The 13,144-nt window shown below is 39.0% G+C and overlaps 2 protein-coding genes across 5 annotated transcripts in view; one reads left to right on the top strand and one right to left on the bottom strand.

The window, feature by feature from the left end:
* The window catches only part of LOC307141825 (transmembrane protein 150A), a gene marked incomplete at both ends in the record, with an annotated part of 29,717 nt that extends 28,271 nt beyond the window's left edge, over positions 1-1,446 (top strand). Inside the window, 2 exons of the mRNA XM_079842277.1 lie at positions 288-465; positions 1,202-1,446. Of these exons, the coding sequence (XP_079698403.1) occupies positions 288-465; positions 1,202-1,446 (423 nt within the window). The remainder of the gene's footprint in view (positions 1-287; positions 466-1,201) is intronic.
* A 2,950-nt stretch (positions 1,447-4,396) lies between these two features.
* mat1a (methionine adenosyltransferase 1A) lies at positions 4,397-12,486 on the bottom strand (the record flags this gene model as incomplete). Of its 4 annotated transcripts, none has more annotated exons than XR_013818426.1 (10): positions 12,112-12,478; positions 10,832-10,909; positions 10,421-10,543; positions 10,224-10,336; positions 9,994-10,137; positions 9,274-9,492; positions 8,457-8,639; positions 8,221-8,354; positions 6,415-6,927; positions 5,386-6,272 (listed from the first exon to the last, which is right to left on the bottom strand). XR_013818426.1 is itself a non-coding variant. In XM_079842670.1 (9 exons), exons 1-9 carry the CDS (start codon positions 12,185-12,187, stop codon positions 6,825-6,827), a joined length of 1,173 nt encoding a protein of 390 aa, XP_079698796.1. In that variant the 5' UTR covers positions 12,188-12,486. The 4 variants fall into 4 exon arrangements, 2 of the variants coding, with proteins under 2 accessions (XP_079698796.1, XP_079698797.1); XR_013818427.1 differs by having other exon boundaries at positions 6,040-6,272; positions 6,424-6,927; XM_079842670.1 differs by having other exon boundaries at positions 4,397-6,927; positions 12,112-12,486.
* Positions 12,487-13,144: the final 658 nt, after the last annotated feature.

The raw sequence follows: 13,144 nt of genomic DNA, 5'->3' as shown, positions 1-13,144 counted from the left end.
AATGATGTTTATACTGTTTCTATCCCCTTACACTAACCCTAAACCTACCCATCACAGAAAACTTTTACATTTTCAAAAAACATCACTTAGTATGATTTATAAGCTGCTTTCCTCATGGGAACCAAAAATGTAGGGATCCATCTTCCCACATTTTTGTGGGGATATTTTGTGCCCATAATGTCGGGTTTACCAGGACACACCCACACACTTCTTCCCCAGTATCTGACATCTGTAGTTTTGATTGGTGAATTAGTACTCACTTTTTCCTGTCGTTGTGTTTCTCACAGGTGGATAATGCCAAGGTTCTTCACTATGTTGGAGCAGGGGTGGCCTTCCCCACCAGTATGCTGTTTGTGTGTCTGCAGTCTGCGCTGACCTACCGCCTGGCAAAGACTCAGGGAGAATATAATATGGGTCATTTGCGCCTCTTTATGACCCTGCTGGCTTTTGTAGCCCTGGTGCTTAGTATCCTTTACAGTATCACTCATCTATATTGATATTATATTACCTATTCATATTAGGGCTGTCAATCAATTAAGATTAGGCTGTCACAAAATTCGATTTTCATGGTAGCGCTTTACAACACGGTCTCATTTGTTAACATTAGTTAATAACATGAATTAACAATGGGCAATCTATTTTACCAGCATTTATTAATCTTTGTCAATGTTAGTTCAATCATGACAACTCTCAGAATAGTTGTAGCATGTTATTGAATATGGCAATGTTAATGTTTTTGACGCGCTACGCTGCTGCTGTAGATTATTGCTGTGGCTGCTGCAGTGCATGTATGGACTTTCTACTGCTAATAGATACACAGACACACTGCTGTGAGCATGTAAGATATCCTGCTGCTGCACAAATGGACATCCATGAATCCCGTAGCATGGAGGGTTTCAGAGTTTGATTGCAAATCTGCAGTGTAAAGTAATTTAATAGTTTCCCCACACTTGGGATGCATTAATTTTAACAGCATTAATCTGTATCTTTTAATGTTTCAGTGGTCAGGATAAGTTTAGCCTTTTTCTCAGATCTCACATATTCCCAGAATGTTTGAATATCTCATAGTATTCAGCTTTTAGGCTTTGTTCTGCTTTTCATTCTCAGTCATTGAGTTCATGCATGTTCTAAATGTAATGCAGACAGGCCTGAGCATGAGTTTACAGTGTTCACTATGATTCCTTAACGAAACTTTCCTCAGGCGGGGTGTTTTTTGTCCAGGAAAGTTTTGTCCTGCAACATGCATCAGCCATTTTCGAGTGGGTCTTCTGTGTCATTATTATGCTGTTTTACGGGACATTCGCTTTTGAATTCGCTGGAATATCTAGTGACACAATGATGGTGCTGGCCCGAGGGCAATCGCTACGGTCTGCAAGCCGAGACCACAAAATGGAGTCTCTTGGTGGAGCCAGTCAGCACCAGCCTGAGAGCCTTTCTATACTGTAGCTTCAGTGTCCTGTCTCTCTCAAACACTACAACTGCAGAAGGAAAGGAACAGAAACTGGACCTGGCTCTCGTACAACTGGCTTACCTTTGCCAAAAAAAAAAAAATCCAGCTCAAATTTTGCACATTTTTGAGAGACTTCACTCTCTGGGGACCTTTCGAATCCAACAGCTTCCATGCTGGGAAAAACAGAGTTCATTGCCTGGATGTGTTGGAGTTTCCATTATTTTAAGTTTCTGTGTAACTTGGATAAAGGACCTACAGACTGCTAGTTGGCTACACTATCTACATCCATTGGTGAAACCAGAGGAACGCTAAACCAAAGCCTTCTGCAAGCATTTTAACATGGTGCCTCAAAACAAAGGTTATTGTGCCAATTCCAGACATTGCAAGACAATGAATCCAAAAATGCTGATGTTTTCTGTGCCTTGAGTTGTTTTCAAAGGCAGAGATGGTTAAATCATATATTTTATTGTTGCATATCTCTGCTGTCTGGAACGTCTTGTTCAGAAGATTGTCATTACCAGCGTGCCTTATACTGAAAACCAAATACTGATATTTAATAGACCTGTATGTCGATAGCTGTACATAGCATCTGAAAACTGCCTTGTATATATGAGGCATGCATTTTTTTCATATGCAGCAAAAGTTTATGCTAACAGCTACAGTTATGTGATAAAGAAAGGACACCCTATCGCATTCCATGGTTTTCCCGTATCAGGACGAGATACAAAATCATCTGGTCCTTGGCAGGTCTTAAAATCTGCTGTCAACACGGTGCGATGTCATGCGTCGTTGTTCATCCGAGGTTTTATTTTCTGAATTTTCAGACCTGCCAAGGACCAGATGATTTTTTTTGTGTGAAGTCCTGATACTGAAATCCATGGAATTCAATAGGGTATCCTTTCTTTTTCACATGACTGTATAAACAGTTAAGCTGAACGAGATCAGCAAAAACCTCTCGCAAAACAGGCGCATAAGCTTATCAAATTAAGTCACCAGTAATTGGTGCCATTCTAGAAGTCATGTTAGAAGCAATGAGTATTGCTGTACATTGTGACCAAATGTAATTGAGAAGAGCACTAGTTTGTTTGAGGTCTGTGTGTTCATAAGGTTCCCTTTCTCTGTCACTGTGGAATTGTGTTGATTTAAGGTTTGTTACGAGGAAACGTCTTGAGTTTTCTCAGAGGCTCCCCTTTAAGGTAAAGAATGACTAGTTTATGTGTTCACAGATGTACAGTAGTTCCGTGTGAGCAGTGTTTGCAGACAAAATGACATGCAGCAGGACTGCAAGATCATAATTGTTTTTGTTTGTTTCGGAGGGAAAAAACAGATAAAGCTTGGTTTACATTGGTCATATGTTTTCATACTACCAGCATGACAAAAAATCATATGGTTCGTTAATCATTATCAAGGGAGTTCTGTCATTTCTTTTGTCAGGAAAAGAGCCATACGCACCACCATCTGATGCTACTAGTGCCGTCCTGAAAACGTCTTTCGTGTCATTTCAGTTTAATAATTCTCAACGCTCAGGAATTTCAGATCTGTCTCTTGACACAAATTTTCCTTCTGTGTTCAAGACTGCATTGATCAACCAAATATGAGTAAAAGTTTTACCATTTCAGTTAGAGCATTTCCATTTATGTAGCCAGTGATCTTTATTTTGTTTCAATTCCATTATCTTGTAAAGGGGACTGGGTTAACCCCATTTGGTTTAATTTGATGTTTAAACCATTATCTCATGTACCTCAGAAATATATTGCTTAAAGGAATATAAATATATATATATATATACAAAATATTTATTTTCCTTGGAAGTCAAAAGAAATTTGAGGAATCATTACGCAGCTCTATTCCACACTATGAAAATTCATAGAAGTGAGAACCAAGTAGCTCATAAGATTTATTTGGTGTATTTCAAGCCTTCTGAAGCCATACAATTGCATTCTGGGTGAATTTGACGTTATTTCACTGTTAATCTTCCCCTTTGCTGAAGCTGTGAAATCTCATTTGCATCAGCATTCAAAATCAAAAATGCCATGATTGATGCATCATTCCTTCAGTGGCATCAAATGAGATTTGAGCGATGAAGAATAGGGGAAGACTTAAATTGCATTTTTCCCCTCCCATTTCATAAGGCTTCAGAAGACATGGAATATAGCACACAGGTCACACTACAGAACACTTTTTTGTGCTTTTTAGAGCTTACATAAACTGAATTTTTGAAGTTACAAGCAAAGAACAAGCAAAAAAAATTATGTTCCACAGGAAAAAGAGGTCACCATGAGCGAGAGTAGAAAATTATAGAAATGTCATTTTGGACTGTTCCATTAAAAAGGTTCAAAGCGTTACTTTTCTGTGTTACCTTTTGCCTTGACTTGTGTTCTTCCATGTATTATCTATTAGTTTGCTTAAAAAGCGTACTGCTGCAAACCTGCTGTCTACATTCAACGAGACTCTGCCACTATCAGCATTTAATGACATGCTGCAAAAGAAAAAAAAAACCCTAATGTGCCTTTGTTTCAACCAAAGATTGGCTCACGCATTGGAGAAATGTTTAGTTTCTTGGCAGAATGAGTTTGATTGTGCTGTAAATTTGCCTTAAAGTGTATGGAAATAAAGCAGAATCAAACATTACTCTCATTTTCTCTCTCTCTGTGAATGAGCAATGAACTTTGCTTAAGTCATGTTGACAATGTCGCACAATTCCTGTTAGTGGTCAGTGGTCACCGTGGCCTTTGAGTTTGCTCAAACATTGAATTTGGTTGTTCTTGTTTGACTTGTCAGGTGTTTTGCTTCAAATTTAGGTGACCTATTGCAAAACTGCGTATATAGGCTAGTAAACATATTATTTGTGCATTTTAAACTTCAATGTGCAACATTATGACAATTATCGGTTGGCATATCAACCAATCATTCGTTGTGCTTAAAGACGTGACACTGGACAAATATGAAGAATTTTCCACACTTTAATTATTCACAATTATTTACATGTCAGATCTTAAATTCAATCTTAAAGACAAACGCTAAAAATCTGAAAGAAAACCGTAATGATACGATGGTTTACAGTATTTTAAGGATTAATGCCTTTGTTGAACAGATGAGATTACACAGTGGCTTCCACACACATCTCAAGTGTGCAACATAATCTGGCTTTGTTCATAGCTGAAGTACATACACATGCTCACTCTCCAGTGGTGACAATCAATGTAAGACCAGCACAGGATCTGTACTTGTAAACAACAATATTCTCATATTAATATCCCCCTGCCATTATCCAACAATGAGATGATGCAGTCAAAAATGAAGCATGAAAAGCAAATCCTCTTATGGTGCGAGAAAAAGGCACACAAATTAGACCCTTTTAAGACTGTATAAGTACATGATGAGAGGAATATGATTCTCAGATCGCAGAACATGTAAAAAGCTTATAGCTTGCAATGGTCCACAATTTCATGTCTCCTCACAACACGCTGCTGTAACTCTAGCAGTTTACAGCCACAATGGAAAAAGCTATGAAATGGGTCAAGACAGAGAAAAAGAAATTACAATGTAGAAAAACTGAAAAATGATTTGAAACACATAAAGTTGGGGGAAATAATGAGTCTAGTCAAGCCAGTAGTTATGTTTACATCCACCTGTTTTAATGCAAATTTTGGGATACTGCATAAAAAACGCCGAGTAAATACGCCAAGATGTGCACGAATTTTAAAAAAATGTGCATAAAAACATACGCGCTCAATTAAGGCGGAATATTTCACCCCGGAAATAAGACATGCGCATAAACTACGATGGAAACACATTTACCGAATAAATCCCTCGATGCCTCAACAGAACAGATCATGAGATGTGAAAGATGGCGGAGAGGTATGTTTAGAAGGATGATGAGGCTCGAACATTCTTAAACATCATTTTTGAAAAATAAGTAATAATTTTTTTTTGATGGAAAACAAATTCTGTCACCAAAATGGTTAAGTATTACCTCCCAGAACACACGGTAGTGTTTTCAAACACCAGACATCCGCTTTCGAACGCAAGTGTTTGTGAGGCACAAGTTAGGGTATTTTTGGTATTTACATGACAACGATGTACTAAAAATTGAAAAGTTTTTCACGTACAGGCGACAACGTTGTCAAAACTAGCCCTGTTCACACGAGTCCGCGAAAACGACTAAAAACGCTGTATTCTGCTGCCTGGCGATGTTACTTTGTAAAGAAACCATAGATTATACACAACGAAAGAAACACATAGCCTAATCGCATGCGCATAACGTCTTGTTTCCACAAATTCCTATTTTTGTAGTTTACACGGAGACAATGACAGTATCTTTTTCAAAAACCTGCATTTTGAATCTCATTTTCAAAAGCTTGCATTTTCAGGTCCCCAAAACGCTGTTGTCGTGTAAATGAACGGCCAAAACGCAAAAAGAAGTTGAGTTTTTAGTTGAAAACGGTGTCATTTAAACGGCCCCTAATTTATGATGTACGAAAAAAGAGCCACAGTGGCTTCTCCCAGCAACTTCCATTTTTTATTACAGATAGGCCTATTTTGCACCAATTTCCCAGGAAGTGATTATTTTCTTCTCACAAACACATGGGATGGAAACGGTGCTTTATTTGCAGGTGTTTTATCTGATTTTCCAATTTTCACACAAGTTAAAAGTGCAGTAGGCCTATGTAATATTGACAGCTAGTGGTTGAAATGGGCACTGCAGTCCAAATTTAAAAACATTGCAGTTATTTCTCCAACAGCACCTTTAAATTCACAACTTTAGGTGGAAACATACACTCTCAGAAACAATGTGCAGCTTGTCACTTGAGCAGTAGGCCTACCCTTAAAAACACAACTTTCTACCTTATCAACCCCTAAACGGTTCAAAGTAGTACCTCATGGTACGTCTTGCTAATATGCACCTTTTAGGGTACAGTCGGTACAACGTGTCCTTTTAAGGGTACTGCCCCAGTAAAAACCTGTTGTACCACTAAAGGTAACATTTGTTACACATTTTTTTCTGAGAGTGTACAAGTGTTGCTGCTGAGAGAGTAGAGTAATGTGTTGATAGCATCACAGATGAGTCACAGTATTTACATTTTTCAGGTAACTGATTACTTAAAGTTGTCTCTATATGCCAACCTAAAAATGACACAATTCAGCTTTAAGGAATGATTGATTGTCATGGGTGTTGATGTGGTGAGGGATCTTTTCTCGACAGATTTCTAAATAAAAGACTGGATTTAATTTCTCAGTCATGACATTTACAGTATATTCATCTAATCTGAAATGTAGTGTATGCCAGAGGAGAACCAAAATCAGCTGGGAGAGGAGCACGGAAGGAAAGAGCGACTGAATGACTGAAGGTAGGGCTTGCACGCCTCTCTCTTTAAACCTTGAGATTCTTGGCCATCTCCCAGGGGAAATCTGATCGGCCGAAATGACCGTAGCAGGCTGTGCTCTGGTAGATGGGCCTCTTCAGGTTCAGGTCCCTGTTAGTGGAAATTAAGTTATTTAGCTTTTCACCAAACAGCCAACACCTGAATCTTACTTGAACCAAAACTGTACTTATTCAATATTTTACTACTATTGCACATGGAATTGAATTAATTTGAATGAAGAGACACTTAATTTAAAGTAGTACTGTCACAGACTAGGCTACATTGATGGTAGCAGTACTCCCTCTGGAGGAAACATTGGGAAATGCCATGCTTTATATATATATCACTATGTAAACAGAACAGGATTGTAGTCGGAGTAAATCTTACTTTTTTTATTTATAAGATATTCGTTATATTACAACTTTAGATCTGCACAAAATGGCAAGAAAGAACAAGTAATCTTGCACTAAATGATGTGCTAGTCAGAATGTGTAAGTCATGTTGTGACTAGCCTATGCCCTTTCCATATACAAAGCATTAAAACAATAAATGACTAAAGCGTAAGGAATTCACAATATTGTATTACAATAGTGTACTGATTGTAGTGTTATTTTAAGAGCTTAGGTTTTCACAAGAACCGTTTCCACATGTTTTGTTTGTTAAATGTTGATCTGTTTAAAATAATAATAAAAATGGTTTAATTTTGCACTCTCTCATCAACTAAAATGTTATTTTCATCGACTAAACGTAGATGATGTTTTAACATTACACAGTCTTCGTATAGATACTGTAAAATGAAATTCAAGGACTTTAAGGATAACTTTTTTTGTTTTTCCAAGGACTTCAATTAGAGAGCTCACCTATCAAACAATATCTTTATTATCTTTCAAATTCTAAAAAAAGGTGAAAAGCTTTATCAAGTACTTGGAAATATATGAGCATTATCATCACGCTCACAGCCATGTGAAATGGCATATCTATATCAGATGGGCTGCAGTGTGAAAATACGTCTGTATTTGTGTTTTTCCGAAAAATATTAAACTACTTTTATACTGTTTTTCAATATTTCAAGCAAATAAATATGCTATGTTTTCAAGGGTTTTTTTTTCAGGACTTTAATCACTTTGTACGAACCTTGATTACATGGCATTTATTGCTCAAAATACAATATCTGAGAATAACCCTTTATTCCCCCTCATTTTAGCCAATCCTTAACTGAATCATGCTAATAATTTGCCTCCATATTAACCCACCCACACATAGTACCGAACTTAACCATTTGCTTTTTAAAGCTGAAAAACATAAAATGTTGGTTTATTTTCCTCAAGTGAAAGAACATAACATATTATAACATATTAACATAACATATTATCATAAGAACATATTATCTTATTAATTGTTTACCTAACAATGACACCTGGTCGGAGGTCAAAGTTCTTGTTGACAATGTGTAGCAACTCCTTCTCTGGTTTTTCCGATGAGCCGTAGGTGAAGAGGGAGATTGAAAGAGGGTGGGCGACTCCAATGGCGTAAGACACCTACAGAACAAATTCGTTATTCATGACACCAGCTCATCCATTCCAGTTTTAAACCATATTGTTTTTTAACTTGTGAGATGTGATTGAGGACATTCATCTCACCTGAACCAGCACTCTTCTGCACAGTTTGGCCTTCACCAGAGACTTAGCCACCCAGCGTGCAGCATAGGCAGCAGAGCGGTCCACCTTGGTGTAGTCCTTTCCAGAGAAGGCCCCACCACCATGAGCCCCCCATCCACCATATGTGTCCACAATTATCTTCCTACCTGTAACACCAGCATCTCCCTGAAAAGCAAAGATTATTTTTTGGTTTAAGCAATAGTTCACCAAAAATGAAAACTTAAAATTAATATCTGATCCTCATGCCATTCCAAACCAGTTGGCAGTTAGAGAAAAGAGAGAATTTTGTGAAGAATCATGAAACAGCTCTTCACCTCTACTGAAGCTCGTGTCTAGTCTGCACTTGTGCCTAGTCTCAAAATGGAGCACCGTGTTTTGCTACAACAAATATGAGAACCGGTGCCGTTTTAGTGTCAATGATGCTGACACGACAGCTTTGACATATCGTAGGTGAATATTTTCAATTATTAATGATTTAAATTTGGCCTGTCCCTTACACAAATCTATCATATTGCTTGGAAGATAGAGCACAAGTCATATTGTTTTTTCATGATGATCTGTTGTTGCTCAAAAAAAGATTCAAAAAATGATACGGTTTGGGACGACATCTACCAATCATAACGCAGATGGTAAGATAGATGGAGTAGATCGAGTCCATCAACACCCCCAAAGCTTCCACAGTCCTATAGTTGGTCCTGGGTCGTGATTTCATTCAGTAACATTAGGCAGTTTTGATCGCGTTATTAAAATGCATTGTACATACAACATTTCAAACCATAGAAAGACAGAAGGTGCTCACCTGAGGCCCTCCGATGACAAAGCGCCCACTTGGCTGCAGATGGTAGACGGTCTTGTCGTCAAGATATTTTGCTGGCACCACAGCTTTGATGACCTTCTCCTTCAGAATACGCTTTTGCTCCTCCAGTGAAATGTAGTCGTCATGTTGGACGGAGATGACCACTGTGTGGACACGCAAAGGAATCACAGCGCCATTCTCCTGCTTGTAGTGCACAGTGACCTGGAGTTATGGAAAACATATAGGAAGACATCTGAAGTCACCATTTCAATTGACACGTGCAACATAGGGAATGTGACGAACTTTGGACATTTCCAGCTGTATGGTCTGAAAATGTCAGAACTCTAAAATAGACCAGAGGTTTCAGCTTCCTGTGAGCTGCCCAGCTTGAGTTGCTGGCATGCTCCTGAGATTGACGGGTGCACAGCCGTGTCCTCTGCCCCACTAAGAAAAGTAAGGATCGGGGGCCCTGGATGTCATGCTGGGGGTCATTTTCTTATAAGCGTTAAAAGAGACCGCCTCATGGTCACTATCTTGCTCAACAGCCGTCACACCTATTGGCCAATGTACTGGTTCAATGAACACTCGGCTGATAAGATAGCATGGTCAATGTCAGTCAGGGGCTCTGAACCTGCACATTGTAGCTCTGAAGACTCATAATTATATCAACTTGCAATTGTACGTGTGCAAAAAGACGAAACATTTCGCTCTAATATTGCTGACCTGAGTTTTTGAGTCTGGGCGGAGCCATGGGATGGTGCCATCCCGCCGCAGCTCGGCCATTTTGGAGTTGAGTTTGTGAGCGAGGACAATAGTGAGCGGCATGCACTCCTCTGTCTCATCAGTGGCGTAGCCAAACATGAGCCCCTAAAACACAACGGAAATGCAACATGAAGATGTTTATCACAAATGATGAGCTGAAACTCATTTTTACACTTCCATTGTGTTCGGACCTGGTCTCCAGCCCCAATATCTTCCTCATGTCTGTCAACATGGACGCCCTGCGCTATATCAGGAGACTGCTGCTCGAGAGCCACCAGAACATTGCAGGTTTTATAGTCAAAACCTGCACAGAGTGGAAGAATGCAAATTGGTGGATGAGTTGGTAAAGATCTGAAGTACCAATAATGATCAAAATACTGATGCTGACCTTTTTCGGAATTGTCGTAACCAATGTGTTTAATGGTGTCACGCACAACTTTCTGGTAGTCCACGTTGGCACGAGATGTGATCTCACCGCAGAGAAGTACCATACCCGTCTTACAAACAGTCTCTGATGATTAAAACAATCTTAATTAGTCAAACAACCCATGACAAAGGAAAATCTCCACTGTATAATTTATTGCCAGCTTGAATTTGCACATGGGGGATGTTATCCATTTAAATGCCTTTTAAACTTTAGGGATTGAAAGAGTGCAAGGAATGGTCACTCTATGACCGAACAAGAGTCGAGATAAGTGACCAACTGTTGGACTATGAACTTTCAAAGAATATTGACAGTCGTGTTTATACAGAAAGCCTTTACATGTTTATTTTGTTTGTGATTAAAAAGTTCACTCACCACAGGCCACTTTAGCATCCGGGTCCTGCTTCAAGTGTGCGTCAAGAACTGCGTCACTGATTTGGTCACAGATTTTATCTATTAACAAAATCAGACTATTATAAAAACCAAGTTATGTAATGGCTCAGATTAAGGTTCAAGTGTATGTTTTGGTGTTATAACACCAGAACGAGTTTTAATGTCTCCTATAGTAAGACAATATAGGAATCCCAACAAAGCAAAACCACAGCTGAGCAGCTGGAGGACAATACCAGTGGTCCTCTCCTTTCAGAATCATTCACTCAGTCTATATTTGGGCTGCTAGCTGAGGCAACAGCTTAGGTGAGTTACATCAGAAACTACGCTGTCCAAAACAACATCTCAGGTGATAATACAAGACAAACAAGTCAAATCTATGTGTCTGGAACATTATGAATCGATTTTCTGTGTCTTCCACATGCGCGCATATTGATTGATCTGCTGAAATATGTGCTGATGGGAGATGTTTAGCAAGACTCAAAACCAGACAGGTTAGTTTGCACTGTTGCAAAATCTGTCTAGGAGGAACCAGACTAAATGAGATTATGCATTTAGAGTCATTAAGAGTTATTACGTTTTCTGTAAAGCAGCTTTGTAATATTGGGAAAAGCACACTTGACATCTGGCATGACTTGATTTCAGGAGTGCAGCACATGTCTATAGCACTTTGGCCTTGAATCATGACATGAGAGAACCGCAATATGGTTGATAAGAAATGTGAGGTCTGGCAAGTTCCCACATGAAAACCAAAGCAAAATGTTTTGGTATACAGGGGAGCCAATGACTGACTTACTAGACAGCCATGGGATGGCAAATCATTCATCGCATCAGTAAGTTCACTTTTAAATAAACTGCATAGTAAATATGCAACTGAGAAAAGCCTCCCATGCAGTGATATGCTGTAATTTAACACCCCCTGTAAAAGTCATGACCCCTAATTGACTATTTTTGTCTACTACACTTTCACTCAATGAAATACCTACTGAGCTCATGGCACTATGGACGTATTGTTACCAAGATTGTTAATGAACCCTATTGAACTGTTGCCTAACCAGCTTACCACTTCTACAGTAATGCTATATGCTCCGAAGACTTGTCGAGGCAGGTGAATTAGTCTATAGCTGCATGTCTTTAGGGGTTTTCTCAATGCAAGTACACAGGTACCAAAACCATAAGCAGTGCAGCAGTTATATAGTACAAACTACAACATTTAAAAGCACATTTCTGAGAGTTTAATTTTAAAGGGAAAGATTGAAAATCACCTGGATGGCCTTCTCCCACAGACTCTGAGGTGAACATGAAGGATCCGTCATCATGAACGTCATTCGGTCCTTCCATGTTTGCCAGCAACTGAACAGATCTTCAAAATCAACAGGACAAAATAATCTATCAAAGGCTCAATAATTTCCCTCCAACTGTGGCAGAAGCAGGCCAAGTATGCGTATAGTCCGAGGATATAAAAGATAGAAAGAAAGAGAGGTTTGCTGATAGATCACTGACTGTATAACACACAACCTCGTCTCGAAGCAAGTTTGCCCCTATATATGGCAGAAAGAAAACACACACACTAAGCTTTACTCACTCTCTCACTCACAAACATACACACATACACACACACACGTGTCATGTGAACGAGTGGGGCAGACCATTCCAGGGGGTGTTGTTTGGGGGGAGGAGATTCAAACTTTCAGAAACTCTCTGTTAACCCCGTGTGTGCTCAGCTCTGTCATAGGAAGGTTTTTTGGGGGTGGGAGGACTGCTGTTGTCAATGGACACAGTAGACACTTGTGTGTGTTAGAAATCATCGTCATATCTTCCTTCTAATCCGTATCAGGGCTATAGTGCTTACAAATAGCCATGAGGGTGATTTACGATCAACTCTGCAGTTATGACAATTGATATCAGATCTGAAGAGGTGTAGTAAAGACTACTGCAGATGTGATTGGATACAGCACTCTTATTTGAAAAGGACATTTTTTGGGGTTGTGTAATAGATGCATTACAAAAACCTTTTGTGGTTTAACATAATTCCAAGACGTGTTGTGGGGATCTTTTTTAAATTTTGATCTGTCTGCTCAGACAGCTTATAATGTGTAACGTCTTTGTCATCTTCTAGGTTTGGATTAATATGTATCATGATATGCCCCCTTTTCATTGTTATTTTTCTTCTGTCAATATAAGATTGAAGATTTCGACATTCTCAAACAAAAGTCCCCTTTAAGCCCCATTTTCATGCTGCAGTGAAATGGGTCAAGCCAGGATGTAATCCATTGAATCAAAACATTGCAAAATAAA

This window comes from Gobio gobio (assembly GCF_949357685.1).
Source record: "Gobio gobio genome assembly, chromosome: 18".
NCBI classification, from domain to species: Eukaryota; Metazoa; Chordata; class Actinopteri; order Cypriniformes; family Gobionidae; genus Gobio; species Gobio gobio.
This window is presented reverse-complemented; position numbering and strand designations above follow the sequence as displayed.